The sequence below is a fragment of the Aythya marila genome (assembly GCF_965140915.1).
Source record: "Aythya marila genome assembly, chromosome: 8".
Classification (NCBI taxonomy): Eukaryota; Metazoa; Chordata; class Aves; order Anseriformes; family Anatidae; genus Aythya; species Aythya marila.
Window position 1 is genome coordinate 6,629,182 of NC_139049.1, and position 17,052 is coordinate 6,646,233.

General features: G+C 41.3%; 1 protein-coding gene across 1 annotated transcript; it reads left to right on the forward strand.

Annotated features, from left to right (window-relative positions):
- Positions 1-876: 876 nt before the first annotated feature.
- Positions 877-6,344, forward strand: ZNF281 (zinc finger protein 281). Its single transcript, XM_082766268.1, has one exon. The coding sequence runs from the start codon at positions 1,162-1,164 to the stop codon at positions 3,802-3,804; it is 2,643 nt and encodes an 880-aa protein (XP_082622394.1). The 5' UTR covers positions 877-1,161; the 3' UTR covers positions 3,805-6,344.
- Positions 6,345-17,052: the final 10,708 nt, after the last annotated feature.

The following is a 17,052-nucleotide window of genomic DNA, read 5'->3' on the forward strand; positions in this document are numbered from 1 at the left end:
TGCCTTTTAACACTTAGATAAACCTGACAGTCCTAAACTTTCATAATTGAATTTGCATTTTAAAGTGAACTGTCAGTCTACGTGCTGTTTCAAGTAAACTATTTACAAATTAAAATGAACTTGTTTTACTTACATGCCTTCGAAATTTTGTTGGGTGTAGAAATTGCATCAATTTATTTTTAAATATTAATTAGGTAATTTTAAGATTTGAAAATCTGACCTAGGGCTTTGTAACAGTTGGAGAGATCTATGGAGCGTATCTCATCTTTACAGGCTGAGCTCTCGTAAGGGAAATATATTTGAAGGAGGAGAAAGTATAAAAATCTTAAGGTATTTATCCAGTGTCTTCTATTACATCCAATTATTTATTTATACGTTTATACGTTTGTTTATTTATACGTTTATGTTTAAGATAAAATAAGTGTTAATGTGTTTAATTCCAGGTTTTTAAGGTACCTCTGCAGCTTAGATTTTAATAGGATTTGGAATCCAGTAATAAGCCCCTATAGAAATATCTAAGATAATAGAAATATAGAAATACAGAAATATAGAAATATAGGTTTTCGAAGTCGATAGTTGCAAGTGAAACGGAATTTTATTCGGATTTTATTAGTACTGAAGGGGGCACGGCCCCTTAGAAAGATGTCGAAAGCGAAAAGCATCTTCTGATTATTGTCCAACACGCGAAGCTGCTTCAAAACACGGATTTTCCATCCCATTTCTGTGGCAGCAATTAGCTATTTGCGGACGCGCACCCGAAGCGGCCCGGGGCCAGCGCCCGCTGCGGCCCCGTCAGGCGGGGGCAGGCGGGGCGCCGGGCGCCTGCGCGCTGCGGGCGCGGGGCCCGTTCCCAGCGTGCCGCGCGGCGCGCATGTGCGGCGCGGGGCCGGGCGCTGCTCATCCCATTGTGGAGCGGCCGCGGAGGCGGCGCTGAGCGGAGGCGGCGGCGGGAGCCGTAAGTGCGGCCCGGGCCGGGGGCCGGGGCCGGGAGCCGGGAGCCGGGCGCCGAGCGGCGGCCATGGGCCCGCGGGGCGGCTGCCGGGCCGCGGCGGGAGCCGGGCGCTGAGCGGCGGCGGGCGGCGGGCGGGCGGCGGGTCCCGCAGCCCCCTCAGGGCCGCGCCTCCCCCCCCCCCCCCCCTCCCCGGGCCGCCTGGGCGGGGGATGAAACTCGGCGGCGGCTTCCTCGGAGGAGGAGGAGGAGGAGGAGGCAGGAGGGCGGCGGCCGCCATGGAGCCCGCCTTCCCCCCCGGCATGGTGATGTTCAACCACCGCCTGCCCCCGGTCACCAGCTTCACCCGGGCGGCCGCGCCCCCCCCGCAGTGCGCGCTGCCGCCCGCCGCCCCCTCCGCCCCCGAGCCCCCCCCGGCGCCGCCCGCCGCCCCCCAGGACGGGGCGTTCAAGAAGGAGCCGGCTGGGGCTTTCCCCTCGGCGCCCGCCCCCGCGGCGCAGAGGAGCCCCTGGGGCTTCCTGCAGTCCCTGGTGAGCATCAAGCAGGAGAAGCCCAGCGAGCAGGAGGAGGACGAGCAGCAGCAGCAGCAGCAGCAGGCGCAGCAGCAGCACCACCACTACGGGGGGCTCTTCGGGGCGGCGGGGGACGAGAGGCCCCCCGGGCTGGGGGGCAGCGGGGAAGGGAGCGGCCAGAGCGTGATTCAGGACCTCAGCCTCCTGCACCACCTGCACCAGCATCCCCACCGAGACCTGTTACTGAGTGGCAGAGGCGAGGGCGCCCCTGGGAGCTCGGGTGAGCCAAAGCACGATACCCAGGTCAAGAAGGCAAAGAGGCCAAAGCCAGAAACTCAGGGAATCAAAGCCAAGCGGAAGCCGAGCGCTTCATCCAAACCCCCCCTGGTGGGAGATGCGGAAGGTGCCATCGCGTCCCCAAGTCAGAAACCTCACGTCTGCGAACACTGCAGCGCTGCCTTCAGGAGCTCCTACCACTTGCGCAGACACGTGCTCATTCACACCGGGGAGAGGCCTTTCCAGTGCAGCCAGTGCAGCATGGGCTTCATCCAGAAGTACCTGCTGCAGAGACACGAGAAGATCCACAGTCGGGAGAAGCCCTTCGGGTGCGACCAGTGTAGCATGAAGTTCATCCAGAAGTACCACATGGAAAGACACAAGAGGACGCATAGTGGAGAAAAGCCATACAAATGTGACACTTGCCAGCAGTATTTCTCAAGGACTGATAGACTCTTGAAGCACAGAAGAACGTGTGGTGAAGCCATAGGGAAAGCAGGTGCTGGAATGGAGCCCGGATCGTCGAATAGCATGGGTAGCTTGGCTGCGTTGTCTCAGGGAAATACAAGTTCCTCAAGGAGAAAAAGTAAAACAAAAAGTATATCCACTGAAAACAAAGGAAACAAGTGTAGCAGCAAAGTAACGGAGTCTCAAGTTACAAGTAATGTGGCCATGCCAAATTATGCAGTTGATATTCCTATCGTGTCTTCCAGCGGTGGTCTAGCCGGCACGGGCGTCGAAGAGCTTCAGAAAAAGGTGCCAAAACTGGTCTTCAAAAAAGGAAGCAGGAAACAGGCAGACAAAAATTACCTTAATTTTGTATCGCCGCTGCCAGATATTCTGGGGCAAAAACCACTGGCTGGGAAGCAGAGTGGCTCCCTGGGCTCCCTAGTAACCAATACCGGTGTAGAAACTATTGGCCTTCTCCAAAGTACAGGTGGTAAACCAGGTCAAATAAGTAGCAATTACGATGACGCCATGCAGTTTTCAAAGAAAAGAAGATACTTGCAAACTGCAAGCGGTAACAGTGCCTTCTCGATCAATGTCGGACACATGACTTCCCAGCAGTCCGTCATCCAGTCTGCAGGTGTTAGCGTTATGGATAATGAAGCTCCGTTATCTCTGATTGATTCAGCATCCTTAAACAGCGAAATAAAGTCTTGCCATGACAAGTCTGGGATCCCCGATGAAGTTTTACAGAGCCTTTTGGACCAGTACTCCCACAAATCAGAAGGCCAGAAGGAAGATCCTTTCAGTATAACTGAGCAGCGGGTGGACTTGCACAGCTCCGGAGAGCATTCGGAGATGGTCCAGGAAGAAAACCTGAGCCCTAACTCTCAAACAGTTTCAAACGATAAGGCGAGCATGTTGCAAGAATACTCCAAATACCTCCAACAAGCTTTTGAAAGAACAACCAACAGCACTGGTTTTGCTTTTGGACCCAGTTTCCAGTTTGTTAGCTTGTCTTCAACTCTGCATAACCACACTCTGTTTCAAGACAAACAGATTTACACTACATCTCCGCTCGAGTGTGGCTTCAGCCAGTCCGTTACCTCAGTATTGCCAACTGCGTTGCCAAAACCTCCGTTTGGGATGTTGCTTGGATCTCAGCCAGGCTTTTATTTATCTGCTCTGGAGGCTACGCATCAACAGTTGACTCCTTCTCAAGAGCTGGATGATCTCATCGACCCTCAAAAAAACTTAGAGACTTCGTCTAACTACCAGTCAACATCTCAGAAACTGACTGGCCAGAAGGAACAGAAAAACTTAGAATCCTCAACGAGCTTTCAGATCCCATCTCAGGAGTTAGCTAGTCAGATAGATCCTCAGAAGGACATTGAGCCTAGAGCAACCTACCAGATCGAGAACTTTGCACAAGCGTTTGGTTCTCAGTTCAAGTCGGGCAGCAGGGTGCCAATGACTTTTATCACTAACTCTAATGGGGAAGTGGACCATAGAGTAAGGACTTCAGTGTCAGATTTCTCAGGGTATTCAAATATGATGTCTGATGTAAGTGAGCCATGTAGTACACGAGTAAAAACCCCAACCAGCCAGAGTTACAGGTAAGGTCCCGACTGTGACCGGGGCTGTGGGGTCTTCTTAATGTAGTTTTACTTTGACAACACTGCCATTGGAATGTTTCTACACGGTCCTATTACGAATAATGTAACATGCCCTTTCAATGCAACTTTTCATATTTAGTTTATTTTGTTAGTGTGATTTTTTTAGATCTGTTTATTATGGTTTTTAATCAAAAATCAATAGATATGAAATAGTGTTTTTGTTCAAGTGACAACGTTTAGCAATCAAATTTTCAAACATAGGTTGTCAGGGAATAGCCCAAAAGTTTAAAATGCAAAAAAAAAAATAATTAACTTTGTTCATAGGACTAAGGTTTATTCTAATTGCTTTACTCTCAGGAAAGTGTAACGAAGCATGGGAATTCTATGCACCACTAGTGTATTGGAACTTCCAATTTACAGATAGCGACAAATATATCTCAAGATTTTTTGAGGAAGGGATCTACGACATTTCAAATTGCTGTCTCTTATGCCTGGGCAGATCTGAAAGAATTTTGCTACCTAAATCTTGTTGCTTTTAAAGTACTCCTGTTCTTCCAGGTGATGCTCATTCCAGACAGGCGGAGCAAATATTCTTGGATCTGTACTGAGAGCCCGGAACGGTAGCTTTAATATGAATAATAATGTCCCCAGAACTCCTGTGTAAGACTGTAATTCCGTAAAGAGATTCTGTTGACACAAACCATGAGAACAAAGTGCGTGCATCTGGTTCATGTCACTAGAACCCCGACTTGAAGCTACAGTCGTATTCTAGATACGCTCTTGGGATACATTATTTATTTTACATGGTTCAAAAGAAGTCGGTCTCTTGCTCTTCCCCCTTTCCACATTCTTTTAATGTATAAGGTTCCCGTTCTTTTGTTGTGCTCCCAGTTCCTCTGGACTTGATTTGTGTGTTTTTTTTTTTTTTTTCTTTTTTTCTTAATTTACACCTTTTCCGTCCCCTTCTTGCCTACTCCCTCTCTCACTCCCAACTTAATAGCTAGCATTTCAAAAAAATGTACATTCCGGAAAGTGCATATCTCACTGTGTACTTTCTGATGTCTCATGGCATCAGGTAACCAACAGTAAACACCCACATGTTTTTAGAATTCTGTCGAGGTTTCCATGTACAATAAGAAATAATCTACTCCCAACTGTACATATGAAGGCCCCGATCCTGCATCAGGATCAGCTCACATGGACCCCTGTGCCCTGCAGTGTTACCGGTGGTGTCGCTGGAGCTCTTTACGGATCCAGGGGTTTGCAGCAGTTTATCATTGCAGGCTTAGGGCCTAAGGCTGCAATTCCATCAAAGGTTTCTGGTGATGGCGTCAACTACGAGAGTAGAACTTGAGCGGCTTCTCAATATCAACAGAACTTTTCTTTGGAATTATTGCCTTACTTTATGTATATTTTGTGGTACATTATTTATTATATGTGAATCCTGATTAATGCCTGTGGAGCCACGGAAACCTGCTAGAAATACTGGTGGCCATTCAAAGCTGCTGAAAGGCAGTGGCACTGCTCTAAACCACTTTTTTGCAAATGTATTTTTTAATTAGTTTTTTAATGTAATTTTGGTGACGTTTATGCTGATGGTTTTTTATGTACTCTTGGTGATGTTTCAGTCTTAACGTACTTTTCTGGTGTCAGGAAAGTACCAGTGGTTGTTTGCAGTCTTATTGTGTAATCAGCCTATTACAGGCTTCCATGTATAATAAAGTTATTAACATTGTGCAAGTGTAAAACACTTCTGTTATGAAAGTGGTGTATTATTAAAGGAATTGTTACAAAAGTCCTTGGTAATTTCTCCCATTGTCCCTCACCACTAAAATTTGAAACCTGAGCCCACTTGTAACCTCTTTTACTAGGTGAACTTTTTTTTCTTACTAATCTCGAATTTGTTCAGAAAATCCATGTAACTCCATAAACCTTTTCTTTATACTTGATTATGTATCTCACCCTATTTCAGTTGAAAAAGGTGAACAACAGTTGTTCTCTATACGCAGATCCCAGCCTGGTTTTGGGGATGAAATAGCCCATAACCACCGTTGGCTTTTTCAATACCTTTTCTCTTGTTTTACAGAGGTTATAATTTACTTTCTTTATATTGTGTGTAGTAGAAGTTGCATATGTATTGTTCTGGCTGTTTGCTTTAACTTAATACTAATAAAACCCATTATTCACAAAATCATAAAGATATCACTTCTATTATCCAGTCACACTTGTAAGAGCCTAGTAGGGAAATGTTAAGAGGTGAAATTTGGAGAAGGAGTAATGTGATTTACTGGCATGTTTTCAGCTCGTCTTTTTCCTTCAATTTCTTTTTGGGTCATGTAATCTGAATGCACTGTTCTAGAAATCAGGGCCCTGTTTCATACCTTGAGTCTCCAAGGGGAAAAAAAATAACAAATTCCCTTAAGTTAAACTGTTCACACGACCTCACCTTTTTAAATCTGTCTTTTTTATATAAGATTTTGGTTAAAAATAATAATAATAATAAAAAAACAACAACCATGTATTGTTAACTTCAAAGACATTTTGTAATTGCCGAAAATTCGGAATGACGCATATATAATACGATTTTGTTCAAAGTAAAGATTTTAGAAAGTCTTCTATCTGTTTTTCCTCTTTTCTGTGCTAACTTTTACCTTCTAAGGAAAGCCTAGTAAAAATAGTAGTACTGCAGAATACCAAAAAGCATATTAATTAGTATGAAGATGGTTTGCAGCCGTTTCCTTAAGCTGTGTTTTTCTTCAACGTTGCGTGTGATTGTAAGAGTAGCAGCGCTGAAAGTCTCAGAGTGGTTGCAGAGTGCTGAAGAAAAGAAGATTGCAGTTTGAGTCAAGGCAGCGACGTGGCCAGAAGAAAAATCACCGGTATGCTGAGAAGTACTGCTGTATGACAACTAAGGATGAAAATCTTCCCAAGTAAATATAAAGTAATACTAAATGTTGAAGATATTCAGATAGGTGCTAGGAATAATTTTGGAAGATCTGAAAGGGAAAATTACTGGAATTTTGTATGTTCTCTCCTTATGTTAGCAGTTGTTCAAAAAAAGAAATGCAAGTAGACTTTTTCCTAATTTGGTATGGAGTTCAAATTTATTTTTCTTCAGGTTAGCTAAAGGGTGTGGTAAAATGATGTGGTAGAAATCAAGTATGGTGTTACATGCTAGATAGTAAAAACTGTATTTAGTAGTAACATCATAGCATGGACAGGGAGGACAAAAAGAAAGCAAAATGGCCTTTGAATGTAACTTTTCACTTCAGTACCTGGTTAAATTTTCTTGTTCAAGAGATTGTGGGAGGGAATGATAACTTGTTTCCTATCACTAACACAGGGGATATAAGAATTGATACGTGTGATGATATGATAGAAACTTGTAGATAAAGTGATTCATTTCGTACTATAGTAGCTCACATTATGTGTTTTTGCTTGGGCCAAGCGCATCATGGTACTGTGAATTGTGAATGTGTTTCAGTATGCTCCAAGACACTAAAATTACATGGCTAACATGCCTGCAGATAAGCTAAAAGAGCTGGCTAAAATTTGCAGTAGTTCTCAAATTAGCCAGATCAGATGCAGACTTTGTGGGTAGTGGGCGAAATTTTTAGAATAAGAAATTGGTGGAATAAAAGGGGATTGAGAAATGGGAAAATGTGGTGGGATATTACAATTTCAGGTTTGTGTACTAGAAAAAAGGCAGCCCCATGCATCATGGAAACCTCAAAGATTTTGTAATAATACAATGTATTCTATTAGTGTTGTTTTGGTTTTGGTCTGGCTGTTTTTTTGTTTTTCTTTCTCTGCCTTAGGTATGTTTGACAACAATGTGTCTGAATGATGCCTCTGCTTTTCTTTCCCACTGACTAGAAATTAGTCTTGTGCATGTGAAGTCACAGGTGCAACTCTGGAGATGTTCCTTATGCCTGAGAAGATACATGTGCAAATGCTTAAGCTGCTAGTGTTCTCTCTCTCTCTCTCTCTCTCTTTTTTTTTATTTTTTTTTTTTTAATGTATTATGTGTTGAAAGGAGTCTGGTCACTTTAAAATGGAAGATCCTGTTTTCCTGTTTTCAGCCCTTTCTGACTACTGACTTTAACCATTTGGTCTGGAATTTTCCAGGCTTAGTCTGTCTCATGCTCCACGCACTATCTTTCTCACCCTATCTTCTGCATATATTTCCGGAAACAAAATTAAGGAAGAAAACTTGCTTGTTCCACTGGCCTTTTCACCCCTTTTTAAAAACAAATGAGTACACCCCCCCTGTACCCCACCCCGTTAGCAACATCCATGTTGGAGGTTGGGCTTAGGGACACCCAACCAACCTAGACTCCTTTGAGTCACCGACTGTTCTTGAAAACACGATTGCATTTACTTAAAACTCGTTGGAAACGCATTTACACTCAGATACTTAAAAGTTGGGTGGCTACATCTCTGAAGGTGACCCCTCCTGCATAACAGATGGGACCATTACAACTATTGGCTACGTAAGTTCAAATAGTGTCTGTGTATCTTGGGGCATATGTTGCACATTTCCGCATACTGAAGTTTGCTTTCTGGCTTACATAACTGTAGTCTTCACTTTTAATGTTCTTCTGAAGTGATTTTTGTGCTTGTTTGTTTGTACAAGCACATAAGAAAATAAAGCCTAGTATTTTGTGTAGTATTTGGAACCCAGGGTATAACCTCTTCACTGAGTTAATAGCTATGAAATACTAATACAATTTATCTATGTTGTTCAAAACACGTTTCTTGTCCCCTTTTTCACTGGCAGCTAAAACCCATTTGTTTTTAGCATTCTTTCCTAACACAGGGAGACATCACAAAAGAACAATTTTTTTTTCATATCCCCATACCAATAATTTAATTATATATATATATATATTTTATAGACACTGATGCTTAAAATTTACTTTTTGATGCCCAGTTTGTTTGACACCTATGACCTGAAGGGATAGGTAGTGGAATTTCATTTCTTTGACATTGATTGGAGGTGAATTCCTTCTGTAAGACCCCTGCTGTTTCAAACCCTGTGTAGAGAGAGATTGAGGAATAGTTACCAGCTTAGTAAATGTGGAGTAGCTGAATGTCTAGAATCAAGTAGAAGCTATAGGACAGAGTCATGGGGGAGTTTTAATTCTCTACGGTGATGTTCAGAAGCCTAAATCTGTTCTTTCCCTTCTGTTGTATTCACTGTAAATCCAGCATCCAGGGAAACCAGGTTCTGTAGAGAGCAGCCTTGTGAAACACAGTCCTGCTTCATTTTCGGAGAGTTGTCATCCTATTTGTTGTGGATATAAACAGCAACAGAGAGTTGCTAGGAAAAAATACTGTGCCATCATGTAATCAGTCTGTCAATAATGCAAATACAAGATGGGGTGAATTGAGGATTAATGGAAGATTTAGTGCTGGTATTTTTTAATTTCTAATGCTTGATTTATAATCTTGATAGTAATGTAAATTTATCTATATAGCATGCTACTGCGTTTACATCCTGGTATGTTTTAATGTTTTGTTTTTATTTCTAGTGGATTTTGCAATTTTAAAACTGAAGGCTATCCTAAGTAATATTATGAAAGTACACCTGAAAGATGCTTGTATATTTAAGATGCTTTGTATATTTGATGTTAAATTTAATAAAGTGTTGTATGGCCAGACTAAAAAATGAAAGAAGAACTAACTTAACTATACATTTCTGTAATTATTTTAATATACTTTAACTTACCTTAAAATGTTTTTTAAATTGTCTCTTTAGTGCTACAAATATCAAAACATTCTGTGAACTAACGAGGCATGAAATGGTTATTATGCAGGAGCTGCAGCATGTGCCAGATATTCTGCAGTAGTGCATGTGCTACCTTCAATGCTAAAAACCTGCTAAAGGTAGGTTATTGCCATTCAGAATTTTCCAGTGTTGTTGTTTGCAAAATAACTGTACTTTGCCCTTTTTGCAAAAAAAGATTTCATTTTGATGTTGCTCAAAGGCTAGAAGACAGATTATTTTTAATCCCTTAATTTCTCTTCACAGCGTGTACTTCTCTGCTCTGTCCTCACTGCATAGGAGGCTAGAGTCTTGACTGGATCCCGATGTGCCTGGGTGCTGGCATAAGGCCAGAAACTGTATTGTCAGTGGTAAGGATAGTTCAGACTGATCAAAGATCCTGAGTATTTTTTTTCTGGAGGGGGAAAAAGTCTCAAAGATGGGAGGTTGTTCCCTGAGATGAGTGGACATAAAAGCAGACAAAGACCTGTTTTGAAGAGTAGTCTTTACAAAGAAGTCCATATGCAACTTGAGTGACAAGGATTTGAATCACTTTAATTTGTTTTCCCATAATAGGAAAATATATAGGTGTGTAGTAAAACATCTCGCATATTCTGCTGAGGAACTTTAATGTAGCATGGGTAAAATATGCCTATGGATATTAGTATCTATTAAATGAAATGGTTCTCTACGATGAAAAGTGGGTTAACTTTAAAAGTGCTTGGTCATACTGGAAAATTAGACCAATAAGGAATAGCTTATGCAACTGAAGAGGGCAGTTATTTTGTATTAGTTAACTGTCTACCTGGAATGTGGTCAGGTTATATGGAATAACACGTTCAGTAGGATCTTGTGGCCCTGTGTTCTAAGGGGCAAGCAGTCATGTAATCTCAGTAGAGAGAACATGGCTTTGCACTTGCAGCTTGTCTGTGGTCAGTAATGATGCTCAAGTGTAACAATGCAGCAAGCTCTGCTTCTTATTTATTTATTTATTTTTAATACTTATTTTATTTTCAAAGACCTGCCATTTCCAATTACTGGTTTGCTTTCTGAAAACGAAAAGCAGAAATCTGTGCAAGTCTGTTATCTTGGGTCTGGCCAACTTCAGTCCAAAGGATTATTCAGAAAATCAATGAAAGTGTGTTACTAAAAATATTTAAGCTGTGTAGCTTAAGAAACTTGTCAACTTTTATAAGGTTGGTCAAATTACATCATGAAACAGTTTGTTTAATTGGTCTGTGAAACCTTGTAACTAGGCGTGGTAATACTTGGTGATTTTAGTGTAGAGTTAAATCTGTATGAAAGGTGTGGGTGATTTAAAAGTGTATTTCCTGAGCATTCATAGTTAAAACTTCTTTCTAGTTTTACTTCTATCATAGTCTTATTTGATATTACTCTAAGGAGATGAAGTCTAAACCAATTTCTCAACCTGAGAGATGTTGGATTTTGGAGAGATTTTAATCCATTTTGAGTAGGTATGCTGAATTTGATTGTTTATTTACTTTGGAGTCTGGAGATGCACTCTAGGGTAAAAGTAGTTTCATATTTTGTTTTACGTGATTCTGGAAATCATCCTTCACAAATAGCATCTTAAGAGTGGATGGCAAATGAAGTAAGACAGTTGGTAACTAAAATCATCAGTTTTACTGTTTTTACCACCATATTCTGATGCTTGCATGTTTTGTTCTTCTCACAATGAAGCTAAATGAAAACCTCTGAGAAAGAGTTCCTTCTAATGTAGCATAATGAAGTCTTTAAATGGGTACAGTTGTAGGTCATCATGAATAGGAATGCAGTGACCTTTGTCTTGACAATGAAGCTGGCACAAGCTTCTCAAAGAGCTGTTCTTTTTTTTTATTATTATTATTTCTCCGCCAGAAAGGACACAAATAAAACAGAGGATCCCCCCTCTCCCATCAGTGAACAAAATCAAAAGATTAGAAAATGTATTGTAAATTGTTAGCTTGCAAAATCTAGAAATAACATGGAGTTCTTTCTCTAAATATACATATTGTTACAGGAATGATGTGCAAGGAGGTGGGAAAGAAAGGAAAGTAGATGGACTGTATGCCTCATAAAGAGCCTTCTGGTTTCTTATATTGTGTAACGTCCTGATTTGATTTTAGATGCATGACAATGAGATATTCAAACTTACCAGTACGATCTTATAATTTGGAGTCTAGAAAAATAACAAATCTTTGTCATTTGTTTTCCATTTAGTTTGGTGTGTATTGGCAGGCTTGTAGTGCACTGCATTGAAATATGAGGAAGGCTCAAATTTCTTGGTGGCACATATAAAAAAGCAGCGTATTTTGCAGAAGGCACATAAAAGCTGTGGCTGTTTGCTGTTGGGGAGGCCCTGTTGCTCCACCCAACTTTTGGAGTCATTTTTGAATTGCAGTGCTCAGCAATGTTCTTTAACCGTAGAGAATCACCTGTCATTCTTAAATAATGACACTACCTGCTCATTTAGGATTTTCTCAAGGTTTCAGCAATGTCGATCTGAATTGTGCGGTCTCTTGTAAAGGCAAGGCCTGCTTGGGAGAGCGAACTCTGAAGTGAGCAGTGAAGATAATGAATGGAGATGTTTTTGTAAAAGTCTTATCTATAGAACTGCTTCTCTATGACCAGATATTTATTTATTTACCCTTTAAAGGGGAAAAAATTGGTTGTTGGACTCTTTCTTTTAGTCAAGGACCTGGCTATGTGTTAATGTGACGAGCAGGTTGTTTCCTTGGTCATCATGGACGCTACTCCCACAGGACCACGGCCTGGGCAAGTAGGTGGATTGGGTGCTTTGATGATTGTGAGTGTGCCTCTTTAGCAGTAGGCTTTTTCAGGGTGTAAAAAAAATAAAATAAAAGTTTAGAATGTGCATGTTATTTCAGAGCTATGTGAACTTAACAGATAAAACAGCAGTTACCATTTAATATTGTCTTTAAATGTTTTCTGGGTAAACACACAGAACATATCTAACGCACAGTGAGAACTGAAAATGTGTCAGATCAAAAGATATGTAGAATAGTACATTAACAGTCAGTTGGAAAAATGTAGGTAATGTTCTCTCCCGTGGAAACGAAAAGGCTTTAAAAAGCCTTATAAAGCTTATTTGATAAGCTAGAACCTGCTTGATTTTATATTGGAGCCTTTTATTTTTTGTAATTCCACATCAAATTCTCTGGGGGTTGAGAAGTGAAAACGATGATTATATTTCTCCTAGGGGAAGAATTTTGCTAAGGAGTGTGAGGTTAATTCTTGGTGAAAATCAAGTGCTATGCAGTTTATCCGCATGCTAGCAAAGCTGTGGTAAACCACTTATTTCTATTTTTTTTATTTATTTTTTAACCTTGTTGTACTAGTAGAAACAGAAAGCACCCTGCCTGGCCTTTCGCCTGTGCTGGGGGAGGCCTGTATGAGCGGCAGGCTCAGAGCACAGCGAACAGAGGCAGCTTCTGGGCGCTTTGGGAGCCCTCAGAGGCACCTCTGCTGCAGATAGGTGGGGCTGAGGTAAGGATAGCTCTAGCAGCTTCTAACAAACTGTCAGCTGTCCTTGATTAAAGAGTGCCTGCAGCCTTTGTTCTACCTGGCCCCTAATTGGGCAGGATCAAGCACTTTCAGTGTGCAGTTACTGAGGAGCTGTGCCACCAGGTGAAAGAGCTGTGGCAGGAGTCAGCAGGCTGCATTGGAGAAGATGAGAAAGAGATTGACTTTATCTTCTCTGAGACTCTGCAGCTTCAAATATTGTTCAGCATCTTGATTTAATGATCTGGAGGGTGGGTCAGGGTGTACCCTCAGCAAGTTTGCAGATGATACAGAACTGGGAGGAGTGGCTGATAGGCCAAAGGCTTGTGCTGACATTCAAAGTGAACAAAGTGCTGAGTCCTGCGTCTGGGGAGGAGTACTCCCAGGCACCAGTATGTGCTGGGGGCCAACTGGCTGGGAGGCGGCTGTACTGAGAAGGACCTCGGGGTGCTGGTGGACACCTAGCTAGCCATGAGCCAGCAGCATGCCTGTGTGGCAAAAGAGGCCAACAGTGTCATGGGCTGTGTTCAGAAGAGTGCTTCCCACGTGTCAAGGGAGACATCCTCCTACTCTACTTGACACTGGTGAAGCTATGCCTGCTGTACTGTGTCCAGTTCTGGGTTACCCAGTACAAGAGAGAAAGTTCGGTGCCAGGGCCATGAAGATGGAGTATTTCATATTAAGAAAGGATGAGAAAGCTGGGGCTGTTCAATCTGGAGAAGGCGAGGCTCAGGGATCTCATCACTTGTACTTTATGGGTAGGAATGAAGGTGAGGGAGCCAGACTCTCCTCAGTAGTGCCTACTGACAAGACATGAGATGATGGACACAAAACCCATGAAATTCCATCTGATCACAAGAAAATAATTATTTTACCACGAGGGCTCTTAAACAGGAGTAAGTTGCTCAGAGGATTTGTGAGGTCTGTGTGTGTGGAGATATTTAAATCCTGACTAGACACGGTCCTAGGTAGCCTGCAGATGAAGCAGAGGGTTTGGACAAGCTGACCTGAAGAGGTCCTTTCCAACAGCAACAATTATGTGAATCTCTTCAGTTTTGTTTAATCATTGGTCAGTGCTAAACAGGAATGTCAGATTTATGCTGAGAGGACGCTATTTGTTCACAGGATGTAGTACAATAGGGTGTCTGAAAGTACGTTGTGTAATGGAACAAATGTGCTAGACGGTTCTAGACATTGCCTGGAATCCTATCTCCATGCAGCACTGAGCAGTTAAATGTTGTTTCTGATTTCTAGCTTGGAACTTGTCTGCTTTAAACTGTAGGTATTTTCCGTGACAAGCTGCCTTAGTCTGTTATTAATGGTTAAGAAGAAAATACATTGAAAGTATTTTGAAATAAAATCATGTTTATTTGTTTATATTTTACTAACTTTCATTCTTTCCTTTTTTCTTAACTGTAATAAGTTACAATAAGGAAATGTCTATCTGACATCTTTTTATATAATTTGGGACATTCTAATTGCTTTTTTCCTTTTCTCCCTCAAAGTTAGCTTAAATGGCCTGGTTTGAAACTGCTCTTGTTCTGAGCTCATGCAGCCGAAAAGAAAAAAGCACAGCCGAGAGAATGCAGCTTCTGTTTTTGGTTCAGACTTTAACTTGAAATCTGTCTTCTAGGGAAAGGCAGGCATAGAGTGTTATCTTATCAGTGTGTTGATAAGTTGTAACAGTGTTGGGCTGTTTCAGGCATTACTGTTAGCTGTTGTTCTGGTCACGGGCTCAGTTGTTGCAAAAGATTGTCTTGACTGGTTGAGCCAGATTTCTTTTTTTTGGGGGGAAAAAAAGCAAAGTGTTTTTTTTTTTTTTTTTTAAAAAAAAAAGTGAAAAGGATAGGTACTAAAAATGTATACAGGGAATGGATAACAGCAGAAATGTTTTGTATTCCAGATGTTTCTCAAGGCTTAATCAAAGCTGGATATTATGGTGATGTCATGTGGGTCTAGTGTTGGTGGGTCTGATCTGTCTGTTTCTCATGGTCAGGGCAGTGTTGCTAAATGATGCTATAGTGAGTCCTGGGATTTCATGTGGTGATAGTTATCACTTATAATGGGAAGTTTAATATCTTTCAGACATCTATTGTAGGACTAGTTTTAAGTAATGGCCTCTGAGGTTAGCATTTTTTAATTTAATTTTTTTGGCAAACTACCTATAGATATGTAATTTCCTTGTCCTACACTTATTTCGTTTGTTAGACTTGATTTCATCACAGTCCTTGGGTTTTATCACTGGGTGGTGGTTGGACTAACTCAGTATTTCTTTTTTAACTTTTCTGGCTTATGCTTTTCTTGGTTTATGCTTACAGATGTAGCTTTTTAATGCATTTAAATGTTTTTCAGTGCATACTGTGTGTGTTTAGTTTGTAGAGTACATATAATATAAATGCAGTGAAAATTTCTGTGAAAATCCCTGGTTTGCATAGATGTTGCAATGGGAAGATGTTATCTCTTTTTTAAAGGGTAAGTACTGGACTAATGTTCCACTAACGTGTTAGAAGATACTATCTTCTCTGAGATGCACTGCTAAATTATAGCTGAACAGTGTAATTATTGATTTTTATCAAGCTTTTTGTTCTAGTAAGGTGTAAAGCTAGAGCCATCCCCTTTACTGTGTGCAGCAGACTGCAGTTACTGAATTTAGGGAATTTGTCAGAAAATATTTCACAACTATCTTCAGGACTAATTTATGACTTCAAGTTGTAATCTTGATATTCTTGTACTTTTCTTGCTTTTGTATTTATTATTTTATATTTTTAAGATAGCAAGCTGAGAAAATGGGCAAAATGACACATGGTTGAATTTCTATGGATGTTCTTCTAGTTGAGCACTACGATAGCAGCTGATTGTCACCCTCAATGGAGCAGCACCAGTGGAGAAAACATCTGTTGTTTTCATGAGTAGGTGCACACATCTTAATAATGGTGTATTTGGTTATTTTCATTTTTGTTGTGAGCCAGAACACAGTAACTTGATCAGACTCGTGTTATCTCAAACTTGATCCTTGTTCCTTCTGCCTTATTCCACTTCTGCTTCTCAGTGCAGTTCTTAACATCTCAGTAAGCAAACGCAGCAGTCGTACCATTCATGTCTCCCTGCTCTACAAATGTTTGTCTTTCCTCTCTTTTAGCTCCCACTTCTCTAATTCCATATTCTGTGTTCCCATCTTTTTCAGTCCTATTCTTGTTATTTCTGTTCCTGAGTTCCTTGCCTAACCAGTTTCCGCATCCAGCTGCATGTTCTGTTCTTCCTTCCTGCTCCAGTTTCACCAGACTCCTTATCCCAGGTGCTATTTTTTTTTGTCTGTGCATGGACTTTTTCCTCTGTACGAGAGCCAGAGGACTGGTACTTGTGTGCAGCTTGGATGTTTTGCAGGCTCACAAAGAGTGTAAGAGAGCGTTTCCCTGCTCTCACACTTGTTTGATAAAAACTCTCTTAATTGATGCTGTCACAGGGGAGTCCAGCTGTCCCTTGTCTGCTTGTTCCCACTTCCATATCATCCCCTTGTTTGAACTTGACCAGGGTTAATGAACTTGGGGAATTATTATTATTATTATTTTAAGCCATAGGCTTTTTTCCACTTCTCTGTTTAGTAGGTAGCTTCACAAACACTTGAGACATCATGAGTTATGTGGGGATGGAAATGTGCTCTTGTTGGAAAGAGTGGAACTGGCAAGACTAGCCTGTGTCAATTTCCCTGTGCGTGAAAGTGGCACACTATTTTTGATACTTGCTGCTGTCATAGTATAGAACTGTTGTAACTGGCCTTTATGTGGTTGGTTTGGTTTTGACGGGAGGGGGAGGCATGTATGCTAGTATATTAGAGGAGCAGGGCAAACTACAGTTTTTCAGAAATTAATATACTGTGCGTAAATGTGGATAGATTTTCTTGAAAAAAAGCAGTGTACTGCTGACACAAATAATACTTTTCTATTGAGACACAGTTGTCTTTGA